At 41.5% G+C, this 20,613-nt stretch overlaps 1 protein-coding gene across 10 annotated transcripts in view; it reads right to left on the bottom strand.

The window, feature by feature from the left end:
* Positions 1 to 671: 671 nt before the first annotated feature.
* The window catches only part of LOC140521574 (interleukin-36 alpha-like), a 38,989-nt gene continuing 19,047 nt past the window's right edge, over positions 672 to 20,613 (bottom strand). The window contains exons 1-7 of one of the 10 annotated variants that reach the window (XR_011972988.1): positions 13,335 to 13,412; positions 12,341 to 12,485; positions 10,801 to 10,827; positions 10,339 to 10,464; positions 8,467 to 8,574; positions 6,394 to 6,530; positions 672 to 1,496 (exon numbers count right to left, since the gene is read on the bottom strand). Coding sequence is in view for 5 of the 10 variants with exons in the window: in XM_072636764.1 (XP_072492865.1) it covers positions 1,263 to 1,496; positions 6,394 to 6,530; positions 8,467 to 8,574; positions 10,801 to 10,827; positions 12,341 to 12,374 (540 nt within the window). In the remaining 5 variants the exon portion in view is untranslated. The other 9 variants (XR_011972990.1, XR_011972986.1, XM_072636764.1 and 6 more) reach the window with 9 other exon arrangements.

Genomic DNA, 20,613 nt, shown 5'->3' with positions numbered 1-20,613 from the left:
TTTTGACACTTGGATAGAAATACTGATGTGAGCTGACTGCCTCACCCGTACCTTCTTGTCTTCAGATTCTGCACAATTTTTCATGATATGTTAAATTGTGTTTCATACCACTCATAACTCAGGAAGACAGGGAAGTGCTAGGGTAGAGATGGGGGGAATTTGGAGTTAGCAAGTCTGAATTCTTATTCAAGATCTTTCACAACAAACTGTGTGAGCTAAAGGGAGACCCAACATCCTTGTATTTTCATCTCCAGAGGGAGAGATCTGTCCCAGTTCTCTCTGCTTATGAGGCTGAAAAGCTATCACTCCTGTTTCCTATGAGCCATGCCAACATTTATTCAGCCTAAAATAACAGATCCAATCCTCTCATTATACACATGAGGAGACTTAGGCCTTGGAGTGGTTTAGTGACTTGTCCACAGTCACACAGGTAATAAGAGGCACATTTGGAATTTGAATCCATGGCATTTGCCACTCAGTACCGTTATCAACTGCACTCTGCAACCTGATCAGATATGCATACATTCTTGTGTGTGTGTGTGTGTGTGTGTGTGTGTAAGTGTGTATCTAAGTGTGTGTGTGTAATCCATTTAACACATATTTTTCATATGACATAACTGTAAAATACATCACAAACTCATATATAATGATGCATTAAATATACAAATATATGTTATATAAATATACATTTAATCAATTTATTTCCTGCTTGAGTATATGGAAACTTACATTATTCCAGTAACTCTAACATTCGGACAAACTCATTCAGTTCATATCCAGAGACCAGTGGGGACAACAAATTCTTCATGATCCATGTTGCTAATGCTTTTGGTCTAGAAATAGCCACAAAACTTCAGCACCTGGGACAGATCTTCTATGGAAAACATCCTCCTCAGAGTAATTCAAGAAGACAAACACATTCCAAAATGCCACCTGGCCAAGGTCCCAATGTCTGTAGTCAGCCTTCCCCTTGTCACTAAGAACTGCTCTACTGTGTGGAATGTGAGGGAAATTGACTGGATGGGGAGTTCAAGAGCTGACATGCTGAAAGCCTCAGTCACCCAGGGCATCTTGTATCAATGACTGCAATGGTTGACAGATAGCTTAATTTAAATCAGTGGCATTAAATGCTAAGCTCCTAGAAGGCAGGAACACATCCTAGTTATATTTCACGTCTCCCATCACAGGCACAAATTTAATATATATGAAAGTGTTTTGGGACATGTGGTACAGTAGGCAAGCAGGACAGGCTTTTGTTGAGTTTAGGCTATTTGGCCCATACCAGGTTCAATTCTGGTATGAAAATAGAAATTTATGTTATCTTTTGCCACATTCTTGGTCATCCTGATTGGTTTCCCATTTTCCCTTGAACTGGAGATGAACCAGCCAGGATAGGTAGCTGACTCAAAGGTAGAAGAGTTGCCATTTGCATTTTGGTAAAATACAAAAGACTTCTCTGCTTTGGGGGCATGATATAATTCCATGATGTCCCTCTCCTGAAAAACAAGAAGAAAAAGTCCGTTAGATGGGGTTATAGAATTTTGCTAGGGATTGGGAAGGGAACTCAATGGCCATTGAGTTCAACATATAGACAAAAAAATCCTATTAGGAATACCAAGGACTGGGACCCCATCTTCTCCTAAGGCTGTCCATCCCACTTTGAGACAACTCCAATTGTTCGGATGGAATTGCTGATATTAAACAAACCTGCATCTTTTATCTTCCACTACTTGGTCCCATTTCTGCCCACTGAAGCCAAATGGAATATCAAGTCCCTCTTCCATGAAATAGCCCTTCAAATACATGAAGACAGATAAAATATCCCCCTCTCAAAACCCCTAATTTGAGAAATTCTCCTGGCTGAGAATGCCCAGTTATATCAACCCATCCTCAAATAAAAATACATCAAGAGCCTCCACCATCTTGGTTGCCCTCCTCTAGACACTCTCCATCTTATCAATGTCCTTTCTAAATCATGATGCTCAAAATGGAATACAGTACTCCATATGAGGTGGGAGAGGAGCAGAGTGCATCCAGCCCTTGCTGGAAAGTATCACTTTTAAATGTAACCAAAGGTTGCATTGGGTTTGTTTTGTGTTTGGGGACAGGGGGATTGTTGCAGGGGGAGGGGGACTGCTTCTTCTCCTGAGAATTTTAATCAAATTCATTCTCCCACTGGCAGCTAATTTCTGCTGAACTTGGATCAGAAAGACCTGAATTCAAATACTGCCTTAGAAACATGCTACCTAGGTGACATTAGACAAGTCACGTAATCTCTGATTGCCTCAATTTCCACATCTTTTCAATGTATATGACAATAGCACCTACCTCACAGAGTTCTTTTCAGGATCAAATGAGATAGCATCCATAAAGTGCTTTGTGAACCTTAAAGTACTCTATCAATGTTAGATATTATTAGCCATTACCATTGCCTCTCAAAGTCCATGTAATTTGACTACCCTATTGTTGAATTCATGCTTGTGACTTCCCAGAACACAATTCTCTTTTCTGGCCACCACTGCCTTGGGTCTGGCATCTTCTTAGTTATACTGTAAGCTCCTTAAGGGAAGGGACTTTTCTATTTTCATTCTCAGTACTTAGAAAAGTGTTTGCTTCATAGCAAATACTCTATTAATGTTTTTCATGCAATCAGTTCTGAACCCCACATTTCAGTAAGAACTTTAAAACTGGAGAGTATCCAGAGATTGGAGACCAGGATGATGAAAGATGCTAAGATTGTGCAGTATAAGAAAGAGATGAAAGCACTGGTGGTATTTACCCTGAAGAGGAATAGCTCTGTGGAGGACATAATATCTTACTTTTTTTAGTTTTTAAAATTTTTTATTGATACCCTCTTTTTATATCCTGACTTTGTTCTTTTTTTATTTTCTAATTAATTTACTTTTAGTTTTCAACATTCACTTCCACAAAAGTTTGAATTTCAATTTTTCTCTCCATCTCCCCCCTCCCCACCATCCCCTGAACATCATATATTCTGATTTCTCTCTCCTCCAATCTGCCCTCCCTTCTATCACCCCTCCGCCATATCCCCATTCCTTATGTTTTTCTGAAGGGTGAGTTTGATCTCTATACTCCATTGCCTATATATCTTATTTCCTAGTTGCATGTAAAAATAGTTTTTAAAATTCATTTTTAAAGCTCTGACTCCAATATTCTCTCCCTTACCTCCCTCCCCATCCACTCTTGTTGAGAAGACAAGCAATTCAATATAGGTTATAAATGTGTAGTCATGCAAAACACTACCATAACAGTCATGTTGTGAAAGACCAACTATATTTCCCTCTATCCTGTCCCACCCTCCTTTTATTCTATTCTCTTCTTTGACCTGTTCCTCTACAGAAGTGTTAGCTTCCTACTACCCCTTTCCCCCAATCTGCCATCCCTTCTATTACGCCCCCCACCCCATCTTATCCCTTTACCCCCTGCTTTCCTATAGGCTAATATAAACTTCAATGCACAATTGGGTTTATAGGTTATTCCCTTCTGAAGCAAAATCTGATGAAAATAAGGCTCACTTATTCCCTCTCACCTTCCCCCTCTTCCTCTCTATTGTAAAAGTTCTCTCTTGCTTCTTTTATGTGAGATGATTTACTACATTCTACCTCTCCCTTTCTCTTTCTCCCAGTGCATTTCTCTCAACACTTAATTTTATTTTTAGATACCATCTCTTCATATTCAGCTCACCCTGTGACGACTCTCTCTCTCTCTCACTCTCTCTCTCTCTCCAAATATATACATATATATATATGTGTGTGTGTGTGTGTGAGTGCATATATACAAACATACATATAAATACACACACATATAGATGCATACACACATACATATATACAGATACATAGATACACACCCATATTCCCTCCAAGTACCCTAATACTGAGAAACGTCTCATGAGGTACAAATACTATCTTCCCATGTAGGAATGCAAACAGTTCAACTGTAATAAGTCCCTTATGATTTTTCTTTCCTCTTTACCTTTTCATGCTTCTCTTGATTCTTTTATTTTAAAGTCAAATGTTTTACTCAGCTCTGATCTTCTCAATGAGAATAATTGGAAGTGCTCTATTTTATTGAAATTCCATTTTTCCTCTGAAGTATTATACTTGGTTTTGTTTGGTAGGTGATTTTTTGTTTTAATCCTAGATCCTTTGACCTCTAAAATATCACATTCCAAACCCTTCAGTCCCTTGTTGTAGAAGCTGCTAAATCATGTGTTATACTGATTGTATTTCCACTATACTTGAATTGGCTTCTGGTAATATTTTTTGCCTTGACCTAGGAAGTCTGGATTTTGTTTACAATATTCTTAGGAGTTTTCCTTTGGGGATATCTTTCAGGAGGTGACTGTTGAATTTTTTCCATTTCTATTTTACCATCTGGTTCTAGAATATCAGGACAATTTTCCTTGATAATTTCTTGGAAGATGATGTATAGGCTCCTTTTATGATCATGGTTTTCAGGTAGATCAATGATTTTTAAATGATCACTCCTGGATCTATTTTCCAGGTCACTTGTTTTTTCAATGAGATATTTCACATTGTCTTCTATTATTTCATTCTTTCAGTTTTGTTTTATAATTTCTTTTTGTTTTTTTCTTTTTTAACTTTTCATGAATTCATTAGCTTCCATTTGCTCCATTCTAATTTTTAAGGAACTATTTTCTTTAGTGAGCTTCTGGACTTCTTTTTCCATTTGGCCCATTCTACTTTTAAGGCATTATTCTCCTCATTGACTTTTTGGACCTCTTTTGTCATTTGAAATACTCTAATTTTAAAGGTGTTATTTTCTTCAGCATTTTTGGGGTCTCCTTTTGCAAGCTATTAATTCTTTTTTTCATAATTTGTCTTCATCACTCTGATTTCTCTTCCCAATTTTTCTTCTATTTTTCTTACTTGATTTTCAAAATCCTTTTCGAGCTCTTCCATAACTTGAAACAAATTCATATTTTTCTTGGTGGCTTTTGATGCAGGAGCTCTGACTTTGTTGTCTTCTGCTTGTATGTTTTGATCTTCCTTGTCACCCATGACATAAGAAAATACCTTTTCACCAAGGAAGTAAGAATCTATAGTCTTCTCTCCCTGTCCCTCCTCCCCCACCCCGTCCCAGTTGCTCATTTGCCTTGCTAATTACTTGACTTTTTTAGCTCTTTGATATGTGGAGAGTTTCAGAAGCAGCCCCCACCTTCTGCAATGTCTGCTACTGCCCTAGGGCTGTGCCTGGTGCAGGGCTGGTGCTGAGATTGGACCTGCAACTAAACCACACTCCCCTGTCAACCAGGTGAAAGAACCCTTCCCATTGAACTTCAAAACTGTCTTTGGAGTTTGCTGGTTGAGAACTCTGGAAGCCACTACAGCCACCAGTGATTCAGTCCCCTAAGTCCTGCTCCAGCTCCCTTTATACTGGTATGTCCCACACCAAACTGCACTGTGCGCACATCACAGAATGAGAGGTCCTTCCTGTCAACCTTCCAGATTGTCTTGTGTTGGAAATTTGCTTGTCTGTCCTTTTTTGGCTTCAGCTGCCCTAGAATTTGTTTAGAGTAATTTTCTACAGGTTTGCTTAGACTCATTTTTATGGGCTTATTGAGGATTTTCAGGGGAAAAGTCAATTTGGTTACTGCTTCTACTCCACCTTCTTGGCTCTCCCCCCACCCAGGGAAATGACATCTTTTTTCAAGAGTCAGATGATCTTTCATGCAAAAGAAGAATTTAAATATTCTCTGCTTGGTCTCAATGAGTGGAACTAGGAAGAAAGTGTGAATATTGCAGCAAATATTCAGGATTAATATAAGGTGAAACTATCTAATGATCAAAGATTAATTATTACTAATTATAGATTAATGAGGAGTCAACTACTTGGAAAAGAAATAGCAGGAAGAAATGCAGAAAAGAAGGAAAGAAAGAAAGGAGAGAAAGAAAAAAAGAATTAAGAAACAAAAAGAAAGAAGAAAAAAGGAATTAAGGAACAAAAAGAAAGAAGGAAAAAGGGAGGAAGGGAAAGGATGAGAAAATTCATTTATTAAGGGTTTAATCACATGCCAGACACTGTGCAAAGTACTGGGGTTACAAATATCAGCAAGTAAGGTAGTTGTTACCCCCTAGGAGCTAACCAATAAGAGAACACATAAAGCAAAGCAAAAAGCATATGGAGAGGATGTGAGGTCTGGAAAAGGGTAGGACATGGTATGATGGCCTGATTTTAGCAAGATAGAGCAAAAGGTCCTTTACTAGAACCCAAGAGCTTTCATTGAAACCTGGATGACCACTACTTGGGGCTACTTTCTAGGAGATTCTAATTCAAATATTAGTTGGACTAGGTCACCTCTGAAATTCATTTCCATTCTGAAATTCTATGAGATGCTATGAAACTCACCTCCAACTTCAGTGCTGGTTGCCCTCCATCCTCTGCACAGCACAAACACAGTGTGTGGTCTGCTATCCCCAGGTAAATAGCCTTGCCTTTGTCTTTTGCAAGAGACTCATCTCGACATGGTGTAGTTGTCAGTGTGACTGTGAATATAAGAATCGGTGACTACTCAGGGTGAATAGAATAGCAGGATCAAGAATGAATTTCTGACAAAAAGGAAGGTAATGGAGGAACAGATCATCTGTCTAAAGAAAAGAGCAAGGGAATGCCTCAGTTGGAGTGGCATTTCAAGGATATAGGCTTGAAAGTGCCCAGGGAAGGAAAGGAAACTGAAGTGCAGAGATCTATGGGAATCTTCTATCCATTCCTGTATGTTGAGGTCATCAACTCAACAGTCTAGTCTTCATATTGATTCAATTTTTTCTTTGCACTTTTTAATCTCTGGTAGGAATTCTAGATCCTAACTCTGAAGAATAGTCCTCACAGGGCATATCACAGATGGAGGGCCTCTCCGATCTCACAAAAGAGCTATTTCCCTGATTACTGCATCAGCCAGGTCTGTAATTTGCTTCTCTGCTTTCCCTTCAGGTAACACCATGACCAGGCTGAATTGGCAGTGTCCCGAAAGATAGTCCTGTGATGCTGTGTATGGTGTACATGATGAGATATGAGTCCTGAATAGCTGAAAAACTTTTGATGGAGAAGCAGAAAAATGGAGAAAAAGAGAGGTGGAATGAGAGAGAAAGGATTGATTTTGGGCAAACTGGAGATGCCAGGAGAAGCTCTCACCCCAATTAATGTATTCATTGCTTCCCAGAACCTGCACTCCCAAAGGCTACAAAGAGCAGACTTCTTGGGACAGGTTGTTTCCTGTTTTTGGAGATGAGATTTCACCTCCCTTCCAAATCACACAGACTTCTGACCAAATTAATTGGTTTAACTTCCCTAATTACTGTCTTACTGTTTGCTTTGATAGATATATTTGTTCATTATACATGATCATTTTTGATGTAATTAGTATTTTGTGGAATGAAATATGAGCTGGCTCTGATTACATTGACTGTTACCCACTTGTTCTAGAGTAGGACTACTTACTCACAGAGTGACTAGCAAAAATGACTTTTACCCTAAACACCAACAAAATATTGTACTTCTACATGGTAGATGTCTGATGTGCAATAGGTAGACATAATTCTAGCCCTGTAGCCCTCTTGAAGATTGGAGAGCTAGGGAGTACTCAAGCAATCACAGCCATTCCCCAACTTTCCACAAAGGCAAAAGGGGCAATATTCTTAAGAGATGTGGAGGGGGACATTCCATATCCCAGATCCATCCACTGACATACTACTTGGGGAGTTGAGGTCGAGTTCAACTTGCTACAATAAAGTTATTGAATTAGACCTAGGTCTAATTCTAGGTCATCAAATTCAACCCGTTCATTTCACAGATAAGGAAAATGAGACTCAGAGAGCCTCATTTCTCCCTAATGACTGCCCAAGATGACAAAGCTATTAAGTGTCTGAAGAGGAGTCTAACACATGTCTCTCTAATGCCTAGTTCATTGCTCTAGCCACTGTGCCACCCTAGTTTGCTTATAAAGAATACCACATGGAGGAAGTTTCCTGACCTTCTTCCTCAATGTCAACCACCTAGGTCAAATCCATTTATTCCATTCCTGTACTCTATTCTGTTCCTGTCCTCCCATTATCCCCTCCTCCCAGTCCCATTCTTCCCATAATTCCCTGGCATTAGAGCCCTCCCAGATTGGATTGCAAAAGATCAATCAACCTGAATTTCCCCTCACTCTTCCATCCTCCCCAAGCATTTTTTGTCTCTGTTCTCATGGAACAGCACACCCTCTCTCTAACAAAAGCCAGCCTACCTCTTCCCTCACCATCATTCACTGCCTGATATTGAAATTTCCTCTTCCTCCACCCTTTATGCCTAATAACTGCCCAGTTCATCCCTGGAATTTTTGAGCTACAAGCATATATCCTGGGGAACACTATAAAGAGAGGATCATCCAAAGCATGAGTCTACCTTAGAGAAAGAGAAAATAGGGGCAGGTTTTCTACTCACTTTGGTGCACCATTCTATCTTCAGCAACCGCTATAAGGGTCTTCCCTTGAAGGACGAAGACTTGCTGACTGGTGTCACGAATTCCACGGACGTAAGGTTTAGCCAATGCTTTCAAATTAAAATTGTTACAATGCAAATGTTGTTGACTTGTGAGAATTAAAGCTGATTAAATGGGTTAATTTTCAGGGAATTGCCAATTCTCTGTCAGCACATGGAGAAGGATGGACTGATTTTGATGGAATACAGCCCCAACTGAGTCTACACACAGCCACTTTCTCTATATATGTGAATCCCTATTGTGATGACCAAAGAGCTGTGACTATGAAGGAGGGAACTGCAGAATTTCAGAAACGGAAGGGAACTTTGAGTGTATCCTGACCCAATCCACTCCCAAACATTGAGTGCATCTAACAAATAGCCATCCTTTAAAAACAAACAAACCTTTGATAATGAGGGACCCACCACACCAGAAGAGAGCCCAGTTCCACTTGCAGAGAACTCTAACTGTTGGAAGGCTTTTCCTGACACTGAGTCTATATTTACTTCTTTGTCAATTGTACCCATCATTCTTCTTTTTCTATTCAAGGGCAAATAAGATGGGTCTAATCTCTCTCTCCAGGGTTGACTTTAAATACTTAAAGACAGTGATCATTTCCCCACTGAGTCTGCTTTTCCCCAAGCCTAACCTCCCCAGTCTCTGAGAACTGTCCTCACATGAGATGGACTTGAGGACTGTCCCTCATCCAGATGTGTCCATCTGGTTGCTTCCAACTTTTCATGCCTCAAAAGGAGCACAACCTTCCAGCTGTGAGGACAGTCTTAATCACCACCTTATTTTTTGAAACTGTAATTAATTATGGTAAGAAATCACCATATCACAGGTGACAGGGGTTTTCATGTGTATGTTTGTGTGTGTCTGTGTGTATGTGGGTGTGAGTGCATGTATGTGGGGGGTGCATATGCTTACCTGTCATACTCTCACTACTGTCAATATCAAAATATGGAATTGGGCCTCCCTTCTCTGAGTACTCTCCAGTTTATTACCATCCTTAGTGAATGAAAGCCTCAGGTGTTTTTCAGGCAAACTACTATCTAACCCGATAGTCTAGTACTGGCTAAGTCAATTTTTTAAACCTAAGTGTAGAACTTTTCCATTTATTTTTATTGTACCTAATTTCAGTAGCAGGAGACCAGTCTTATAGACTGTCAGAATTTATTTGAAACCTGATTTTTATACTTCTGGACAATGACTCTCCCACTCAGCTCTCTTATTATTTGCAAGCTTGAGAAACATCTCATCTGTCATTGATAAAAATGTTAAACAGCCCAGGTTAAACATATCCCTGGGGTACTCCTCTAGAGACTCCATCCAAGTCTACATTTTGGGGGGGATTTGTTGTTTTTCAGTCACATCTGACTCTTCCTGACCTCATTTGGGGTTTTCTTGGCAAGGACTCTGGAGTAGTTTGCCATTTCCTACTCCAACTCATTTTAAATAAGAGGAAGCTGAAGCAAATAAGGTTAAGTGACTTGCCCAGGGTCACACATCTAGTCAGTGTCTGAGGCTGGAATTGAACTCACATCTTCCTGACTCCAGGGCTGAGGCTCTATCCACATAAGGATTAATGAATCCTTCTGAATCTAGTCATCCAACCAATTCTGAATCCATCCAAATTCTAATTGTCCTATATGCTAGACAGCACCTCTCTCGCTTTTCCCACAAAATAGCATAAGATCCTTTATTGCTTTGCCAAATTCAACTGAATTTTATCTGTGACATCTCCCAGGTCTTCCCGTTCAGTTACTCCATCAAACAGGGACACAAATTTAGAATCACATGACTGTGGTTTTTTTTAAATGCATACTAACAACCTGTAATCAGTGCCTCTTTTTCTAACTGTTCCTCAGGCATCACTTGAATGGTTCTTTCTTCAGTTTTGTAGAAATCCAAGACAAGTTCACTGGTTTATAACTGGAAAAGCAGATCCTTCTCTTTTACTGTTGAGGGAAATTAAGGCATTTGTCGTTCTCCAGATCCACAGTACCATGGTCATTTCCCAGGATCTTTGTGATGACCCTAACAGTGCCTTCCCCACATCTGCCAAGAGGTAGCTCACTTGGACCAGGAAACTTGAATTCAAAGGTCACCCTCTAAATATCTCTTTGCTCACCTTGTCTCTCCACTCCCAGTTCACCCATAGAAATGAACAATTGGACCTATCATGTCTCCATTTGTGGAAGGTTAGGTGTCAGCAGAGCCTAGGACAGGCTTCTCCTTGCCCCCCCAGGGAGACCAGGCATGGGAGAGCATGAGCGGGCACAGCTATGTCTCACCTTGTGATATTACTGGATGCATTGAACCTGAAATAAAATGAAAGCAGAAACATCAAAGTTAAAGTGAGCATGATATCCTTCAATGAATCAATAAGCTATTCTGTTATATGGCAGGCCCCAAGATGGCACTCAAACATCTTCATTTCTTGCAGAGCATATAACATGGACATATACAAACAGTTCTCTTTAAGTCAGTGGATTGTTCAGCAGTAATTTGAATTTATCTCAGACTTGAGGGAAGGAGGGATGAGGCAGAAAGGGGGCATTGAGGGGGTTGCCTCCTGTGGGGGGAAGGAACCAGCACACAATCCAAGGATGGGGACACAGAAGCAAGAATAGGGGAGGAGCATGAGGGAACCAGGGCCACAACCTAGAGGAAGAAGAGCAAGAGGAGCTGAGGGGACATGTAGGGGTCAGATGGACACAGACAGGAGAGGACACACATGATGTACCAGAGGGAAGACAGACAGGAAGGTGGGCAGACAAAGTGGGGCAAAGTTCTTCTCTCTCAGCACAGAAGCTCATCATAGCAATGGGAGGAAGGGGGACTTAGTGGGAGGGGTGATAGCTGCTTCCTTCATTCTTCTGTTTTCTCTTGGAAGAAGGTATTTGGAGTGGTTCTTTCCTTTCAGTTGGGGAGGACAGAGGGAAGAGGCCACCAAGCCCCCAAGACAACGGGCAGGAGCAAGAAAGAGAGAGCAAAGTACTCTAAGGTAAAGTTGACAGGGTCACTTTTGGAATGCAGATTTCCTTCAGAATCCTTTAAGGTAACTCAATTTTGCGTAAATTTATCTCAAGTGAGAACTGTCTGTATAGGAATTTACAGAATGTATACAAACTTAATTTGAGGTAATTTGGGGAGAAAGAGAGATGCTAAGAGGCAGGGAGAATAAGGAAGCCTCCATCACAGATGTAGGTGAAAATAAAAATTAATGGGATACACAAGTGTCTTCCATACACTCTTTAGAACTTAGGGGGCTCTCATGTGTTCTCATATGCATGACATTTGGATTCTCCAAGATTTATCCAGGCAAACTTATCACCCCACAGTGACCTTAACCCTTCTCCTCTCCAGCGTGGACACAGATCACAGATACAAAACTGCAAAAGACCATAGTGACCATTAAGTCCAAACCATTTTGCAAAATCCAGCCTCAGGCACTTAAGCTGTGAGACCTTGGGCAAATCATTTAACCTCTTTTTGTCTCAGTTTCCTCAATTATAAAATAGGGGTAATAACAGGGCCTACCTCCCAGAGTTGTTGTGAGAATCAAATGAGATCATATTAGTTAATCACCTAATGCAGTACCTGGCACATATATAAATGATCTCTATTGTTACCGTGATCATCATCATTATTATATGAGGAAATTGAGACCCAGAGATAGTAAATGATTTACCCAAAAGTACACAAGCAGTAAGCATCAGAGGAAGAATCTGAACCCAGGTTCACTAACTTCAGAACCAGTGAGTGCTCTTGCCATTGCCCCACAGCTAACTAGCTTCAGAACCAATGTTGTCTGCCGTATTGTCTGCTTACCTGGACCATGTGGATATTTGTTCCCTCTGTTCATGATAAGATTCTCTCTGCTCCTGTAAAGGGAGAATGAATGTAATTGATTTGTAGGATTTTCTTCAGGAGTAGACCCAGGTATAGCTCCATTCTCAGCTTTACGTCAGCAGCTCTAACAAGAGAGGTGTGGAAAAGGAAGAAAAGAGACCAGCATTTATTAGGAACCTTAATAGAGATTAATAAATGCTTGTTCCCTGTCCTCTCTTCTGCACCTATTCTAAGCCAGGCTTAGCACTTTACAAATATTACTGGGTTAAGCCTTTTACAAATATTACCTCATTAGATCTTTATAACAACCATTGGAGATAAGTGCAGTTATCATCCCCAGTTTCTCAATTGAGGACATTGAGGCAGATAGAGATTAAGTGACTTCGTTAAGGTCAAATAGCTAATAGTGTTTGAGGTCAGATTTATACTTAGGTCTTGACTCCAACCGCAACATTCCAGCATTTCACTTAACTGTGCTAGGGTGAGGAAGTCCCCTGGGCCATGGTTCAGCAGGTCATGGCTGCTGGATTAAATAGAATCACAGGTGGTTCATCTTCCCTGGCACCCCTAGGTGCTCCACTCAGCTTACAAAGCAGGGATCACCCCCTGACCACAGGTGTCATCACCTCCAATATCATCCAGGGAAGCACATGGAACAGAAGACCAAACTCAAGAATGTGCTCCCATTCAAAGATCCTGCCACTGTTGCAGCTTTGCCATCTTAGACAGACAGGTCACTAAGAGTTCCCACTCTGAACCCAACTCAACAGCCATCAATGCCCACTCTCAGTGAGCAAGGAAGGGATCTGCCACCTCCACGGGCCATAATGGACACTATAAGCAAAAAGTAAGTCATCCTGATAATAGAAATAATTAGGCTCAGACCCATACTCCTGCCTGGAACCAAAGGGACACCAGTGAGAGACAGATCCAGACAGAGACCTTTTTCAGCTACCGTACAGAACAAAGGTACCTGATCCAACTACTCTCTCCAATTTCTTGAGCTCCTGGGCTGTGGTGGTTTCTTTAACCTCCACTGAGATTTTCTGGGGCTATTTGGCTTTTTATACAGTCAGGAACTGGGTGGTTCTGTAGCTTGGGTGGGGACACCTCCTACCTTGGAGCTTAAGGAGAAGTATCTGAGGCTGCCCCCAAAGATGCCAAAGAATGTTAAAGAGTTGGCTGGGTGGGGAGGGGTGAGTCAACAGCAGTGGGAAGAGCTGGGCTGGGCCCTGAAGGTTCTACCTTAGTTTAATTATGAAAAAATCCATAGATATCTGTGTTTCTGTCAGGGAGCTTTTTCCTTTACTGGAAAGTGGGGGAATTTTACAGCAATTTCTCTTACAAAGGGTTCATTTATCAAATATGCAGAGAATATGGTCAAATTTATAAAAACACAAGTAAATTCCCAAATGAAAAGTGGTCCAAGGATACAAACAGGAAGTTTTCAGAAGAAGAAATCAATACTATTTATAGTCATATCAAAACAATTCTCTAAATCTCTATTGATTGGAAAAATGCAATTTAGAACAACTCTGAGATACCACCTCATACCTATCAGATTGGCAAAAATGACAGGAAAGGAAAATGGTAAATATTGGATGCATATGGAAAAATCTGGACATTCATGCACCATTAGTGGAGTTGCACATGGATCCAACCATTTTGGAGAGCAATTTGGAACTATGCCCACCTGTATACCCTTTGATCCAGCAATACCACTACTATATCTATATCCCAAAGAGAAGGAAAGTAAAGAAAAGAGTCATACAGAAGCAGAATTATTCATAGCAGCTCTTTTTGTGGTGGCAAGGAATTAGAAACTGAGGTGATGTCCATTGATCAAGGAACAAGTTATAGCTTACGATTATGATGAAATACTATAGTGCTATAAGAAATGACAAGTAGGATGATTTCAGAAGAATGTGGAAAAACTTACATGAACTGATGCAGAGTGCAGTGAGCAGAACCACTGAAGAACACCGAAGACAATTATGGCAACATTGTACAATGATCAGCTGTGAGTGACATTGGCTCTTCTTAAAAATACAATGATCGAAGACAATTCTTGGTGAAAAATACCATACCTCCAGAGAAAGAACTGATGGGGTGTGAATGCAGATTGATGTATACTTTTAAAATTTATTTTCTTTCGTTTATTTCTTTTGGTCTGTGTTCTTTTTTATATCGTGACTAATATGGAAACATGTTTTGCATGACTGTAAATGTATAATGTATATCAAAGTGCTTGCCTTCTCAAGGAGGGGAGCAAAAAGGGAGGAAGAGAACTTGGAACTGAAAAATTGCAAAAAAAAAATTTGAATGTTAAAATTGTTTTCTGCAATGAAAAAAGATTAACCACTTTGGAAGTAACAAAGAATGTGTGAATTATTGATTCAATCGTGTTGTATACTTCACATGGAGATTCAGAATAGGGATAGAAGAAGGGACTAACAAACACTTTCAGTAGTTTTGGGAGAGGAGAGAGATCTTATGTAAACTGGTATCAAGAAGGGAGGGGAGTTCTTCAGATCTGCCAAGCTATTGAATCTCTTGTGGACTGATGTCACTGACCTGGTTGCCTTACTACCTCAAGAGCTGCCCTCATAAAGAATACCTCAAAAGTCTCTTAAAGTTCAAAATTCCACTAAGACTTCTGAGAAAACAAATTACACTGGAACCTGGTGAAAAGACCCTTCTTTTACTTCCATTGTGGAAGAGATACAGAGGCCCAGTCTTTAAGAAAAGAAAACTACATAGAGGTTTGATTCTGACTGAAATGCACTTGGTAGTTGGTAATATATGACTAGAGCTCAGGAGAGTGACTAGGTGTGTAAATAGAGATCTGGACATTATTTGCATAAAGATGATAATCAAATGATGGGAACTGATGGGGTTCCTAAGCAAGACTGTAGAAGGAGGAAAGAAGAGGAGAGGAAAAGAGAGGAGAGGAGAAGAATGGAGAGGACAGGACAGGAGAGGAGCTTGGCATAATACCATGATTAAGAGGTTTGAAACTGGTGATGATAAAACAAACAAGTCTGAGGTGTGGTCATGGAAGTAGGAGGATAACCAATAGATCAATTTCTACCAATTCAAATATACTCTTTGCTGATGGGAAGAAAGAAGGAAAAAATATTTATTATATGATTAGAAAACTTTGACTAGAAAAAAGATAGTCATCTTGTACTTCCTGCTTGGCCGCTCAACCTTTACAATAATCAACTGATTTGTAAGTGGGGATGTTAGCATCAGGGAGGAGCAGAGAGCAGTGGGTGGAATGGGGAGGATGGAGACAGAGCCAGGAGGTGTGAGGGTGGGGTAAGGCTCCACAACACTTGTGGCCCTCTGCATCAGGACTTGGGAAAGTTGTCCTGCATCAGACCCCTGGGGCCTGGCAAAGGTGCATGCCACAAGAGTTCTCACTTTCTATCCTTCCATCTCTGTCTGCACCTCATTCCTCCTAAACCTTACCAAGAGCTCCACTCTCTCCATTCTTCAGTGCCCTCTCCCAGAAATCACTTTTATGGTTTTATTTCCCTCTCAGCCAAAGATCTCCCTGAGCAACATTGTGACTAAGAGTGTCCACACAAAACCCTCTTTAGGCATGGGATCAACTAGGCCATGAATCAACTTGATCTCCCACCAAGAAACACCATCTTCCCAGCTTCCTCAGTTAGGGTGGGATTCATTCCTAGCCCCAGGGGACAGCAGTGTCAGAAGGCTCCAGAAATAGTGATTTCCATCCACAGAGAGGAAAAAAAGATACAAGGGATCCTGTGCTAATCATTGGTTCCTATGTCCCTCAGGACCCAGGCTGAGCACCTTTACCTCCCTCCCTTTCGGGGCTCACTGGCCATTTTTCCAATGGGAAAGGGAAGGGAAGAAGCATGTATTGATTAAGTATTTAACAATGTGCCAGGAATTGTGCTAAGCACTTCACAAATACTAACTCATTAGACCTTCACAGTAATCCCAATTTTACAGTTGAGAAAATCGAGGGAGACATAGGTTATTTGACTTACCCAGGGTCACTTAGCTAGTAAGTATCTGAGCTTGGATCTGAACATAGGTCTTCCTGATTCCAGATCCAGTGTTTTTTCCACTGAGTCATCTAGCTAACTGAATAAAATGGGTATTGACAGCTCCTTACTCTAAGCTTCAGGAGGAATACCTTTCTTAGTGGCATAAGATATTTTAAAGTCTAATTTGGATGACGGGGAGCACAGATGGGGATGATCTGGGCTTGGGAATGGAGCTAATAGGGAAATTTGAAAGAAGGAAGGACATATCTTCCTTTCATTCACAGGAATTGTGGGGTATCCCCTAATGACTAAAAAGCTGTGAAGGATTTGTTTCCCTAATTCCCCTGGTAAACATGGGTGTACCAAGTTCCTAGTGAGGTACCTAGGGTGTGGAGGCAAAATCACTGAGTTCAACATGAAAAGGCGATACCTTCTAGGAAATCTCTGTCACACATCCGTCCACACCCATTAATTCTTCATGCTCTTCCAAGAAGGAAGAGAGTTCCCTAATTCTATATAGGTCTGGGTACATCACTGCATGGGTAAAAAATCTGCTGAGTTTTGCATTACCTGCCCCAAGGAGCCTAGACTATCTAGTCAGACTTTGAAGGCTCTCCATGTGTCATCAACCTGCTTATTCAGTCTGACCTCACTCTATTTCCTCCCCTTCATACCTCCTACTCTCCAGCCACAATGGACTCCTAGCTCTCTCCCAAACAAGTCCTATGCTTTCCTGCTTCACATCTTTTGTCCATGCCATCCCCACTTCCCATCTACTCAATAACACTGGATTCCTGGGCTCCCAACTCAGAAATCACTGATCTATCGATGAGACATTCAGGCAGACATCAGCCATTCTAGACTTAATATTTTGAATTTGTCTTAGAGAACTGAATTTTTACATCATCTCAAAAGAAAGGGGACAGGAAAGTTCATTCTCCATCTTATCAATAAAGGGTGGTTACATCCCTACTCTGCGCCAGGTGCTGTGGCAAACTCTGGGAATACAAAGGGAAAAATAGGCCTTGTTCTGTAGGAGTTCAAGATCAAAGGTGTCTTGTGGAGAGTCAGATCTTAACAGTGCTTCTAATTTCTAGATGCCTTTACCCTGCCCCCTACTTTCTAAGACTTCATTGAACTATAAATGGAGTGACCAGAGCTTTAGATTACCAGAGAGACTGCTGAGACTTGGGAGGGAAGGGGGAATGAGACAATTCAAGCTCTGGAGCAAGTTGTTCTTACCTCCAATCCAGGGAAAAAGAGCCAGTCCTATTAGCTGATGGCCTCATCTAGGTTCTGTCTTTCCTCTCTTCCCACAAAGTGGAAGAATCCAGGTGGGAAGAAGGTGGTTGAGGATAAGCCTCCAGTTTTTTCTTTTTGAGTGAACTTCATAGTCTGACTCCAACCTATCTTTCTATACTAATGGCACTCCTGAGCCACCTGTGACCCATTTGCTTTGGTTAAACACATGTTGTTCTCCTCAAAAGCACACAAGCTCCTGGAGACAGGGTCTGTTTCACCTTTTGTCTCTGCAGCTCCAGCACCAAGACAGTACTCAGAACACAATAGGAGCATATTAAATGATGATAGAATGGATCTGGGTGGAACTGACACATTTCTGGCAAATGTGTCTGCTTCTCCTCTTCTGACATTTTAGGAAGGGAGACCCCAATTACAATTAGCAACAGACCATTGGAGGTGGGAGTTTGGGGCACAGAAGATCCAGAAAATGGGAGAGCTGCCAGTCAGGAAAAAGGAGGAGGTAGAGCAGAGAAAATCTTTCATGGGAACATTAGCCCTGTCCCTGCCAACAAATGGCGTTTTAGAATTTGTAGCATCCAGCTAGGTAGCACACTGAGCATCTTGGCCTTAACCAGGAAGACCTGAGTTCAAGACCAGCCTAGGATACTTACAGACTGTGAGAGCCTGGGCAAGTCATTCAAACTCTGCTTTCCTCAGTTTCCTCAAAAGTAAAATGGCGATGATAGCACCTACCTCCCAGGGTTACTTTGAGGATGAAATGAGAGACTTGTAAACACTTGGCACAGTACCTGATACACAGTAGGTGCTTCATAAATAGTTGCTTCCTTCTTTCCATGGGAAGGCAGAAAGGACTCCCTTTCTCATCCCTCTACCTGTGTCCCTCCATAAGCTGTGGTTCCCAGAACTAACTTCCTGGATACCCTTAAACAGGAGCATTTCCTCTGTCCTTCAGCCTCAATTGTTCTCTCTCCCTCTCCCTCTCCCTCTCCCTCTCCCTGTCCCTGTCCCTGTCCCTCTCTCTCTCTCTCTCTGTCTCTGTCTCTGTCTGTCTGTCTCTGTCTCTGTCTCTGTCTCTGTCTCTCTCTCTCTGTCTCTCTCTCTCTGTCTCTGTCTCTGTCTCTCTCTCAGAAACTGAGGTTAAGTGACTTGCCCAGGGTGACATAGCTACTGAGTATCTGAGGCAGATTTGAACTCAAGTCCTCCTGACTCCAAGGACGGTGCTCTATCCACTGCACCAAGTAGCTTCCCAATCATTATCACAGGGGATGTAACGGGGAATGGCAGATAGAGAATTGGACTTCGTAGTCATAAAGACTGCAGTCCAAATCCCACCACTAAGGCTTAGTAGTTCAGTGGCCCTGAGCAAGTCACTTCATACCCACAAACCTCATTGGTCTTATCTGTTAAATGGGGCAGGTATGCCCTATGTAAGGAAGAGAGAACATCTTTGGGGGCCATGTGACAGAGGACATACCTGATTCTTTCCTAAGAACCCATTTCATCTCCCTCCTGCACTCACCTCTGGGTGGGTCCATCATTTACTGATTGATTCCCTGTGCTCCATAGTCAGCACACCATCACAGATGTTGCTGCCGAACCTGCCATGTCCCCATGGTGTCACAGGGTTTGATCTAAGGTCAAGAAGCCTAAGAGGGGTTTGGACAGGGCAGATGGAAGAACAGGGTGATGTGTGCAAGGAGGGACAGCCTTGGCATCCAAAAGAGCAAAAGAGGAAGACCAGGGAAAATCAGAGAGAAAAGCCAGCATCTGTCACTGAAATAGGTGTGAATGATGAAACGAATGAATGAAGCAGGTATTAAGTAAGCCCTGTATTAAGTGACAAAAACACAATAGAAAAGCAAGACAGTGGTTGTCCTCAAGAAGCTCACATTCCAGTGGAAGAGACAACAAAGAAGGAGGTGTAAGTGTCCCCACCACAAAATTTCTTGAGTGTGTGTGTGAAATTTTGGGTCTAGTTGTGCCCCTGTGGATCATTTCAGACTTTGCATTACCTACCAATCCTTTTCAGTGCCTTCTTTTATGGGCACCTTTCCTCAGAGAGGCACCATGGAAGGGCAGATGGAGAGCTGACCCTGGAATCAGGAAGACATGTGTTCAAATCTCACCTCCGACATATCCCAGAGTAGGACAACACATACTGGCACTGATATGGAAACAGGCATAAAGCAGAGGGTCCGAATGAGCTCAGGGTGGGTGACTTGGTAAGCCATTCAGAGAGTCTTCCTTAACTTTCCATAGCACATTTAGAGTATCTGAATAGAACCTTCTACCCCTGTGAGGTCAGCAGTCACATTGAACTGATGGGAAAACAAAGTTGAAGAAGGTTGACCTTGAGAGGATCAGTAGTCTAGAACTGAAAGCTACCTGAGAGACAACCATGTCCATCCCTATTATTCTACACATGAGGAAACTGAGGCCCAATGAGAGGAAATGACTGGCCCAAGTAAATTGGCAGTAAATGTCAAAGGTGGGATTTGCACTCAAGTTCTCTGTCTTTAGAAGTCATATTATTCTCACCCCTATCCCCTCTCTGCCACACCTGTTGAAGGTCACAGAACCTAGGGATGACCAAGTCCCTTCCTCCCAAAGGAATTACCTCAACTCTTCTTATCAATCATCAAAATTCTGCAGTCCACTTTTTTGGAGAGTTTGGGTTGTGGACTGGATTATTTATTTCATTGGTACAGGGAACTTCCAGGCATAAAACACTTGCTAGCAACATTGATTGGCTACTACTCTGTCATGTCTAGCCTTTGATCATTTAATTGTTTGCCCAAAGTCATTTCATCCATATTCATCAGAGGCAGAATTCTGGGAGACTCAGGTGGGTCAAAATTTGGAGGTTTGGTGATCTTTCCCTAGAAGTTGACCAAGGATAAAGTTCTTCACCCTTGATTCCTGCCCTCTCCCAGGAAAGGAATGTGATCTAACACCTGAGTCCCA

The sequence above is a fragment of the Notamacropus eugenii genome, chromosome 1, assembly GCF_028372415.1.
Source record: "Notamacropus eugenii isolate mMacEug1 chromosome 1, mMacEug1.pri_v2, whole genome shotgun sequence".
NCBI lineage: Eukaryota > Metazoa > Chordata > Mammalia > Diprotodontia > Macropodidae > Notamacropus > Notamacropus eugenii.
This window is presented reverse-complemented; position numbering and strand designations above follow the sequence as displayed.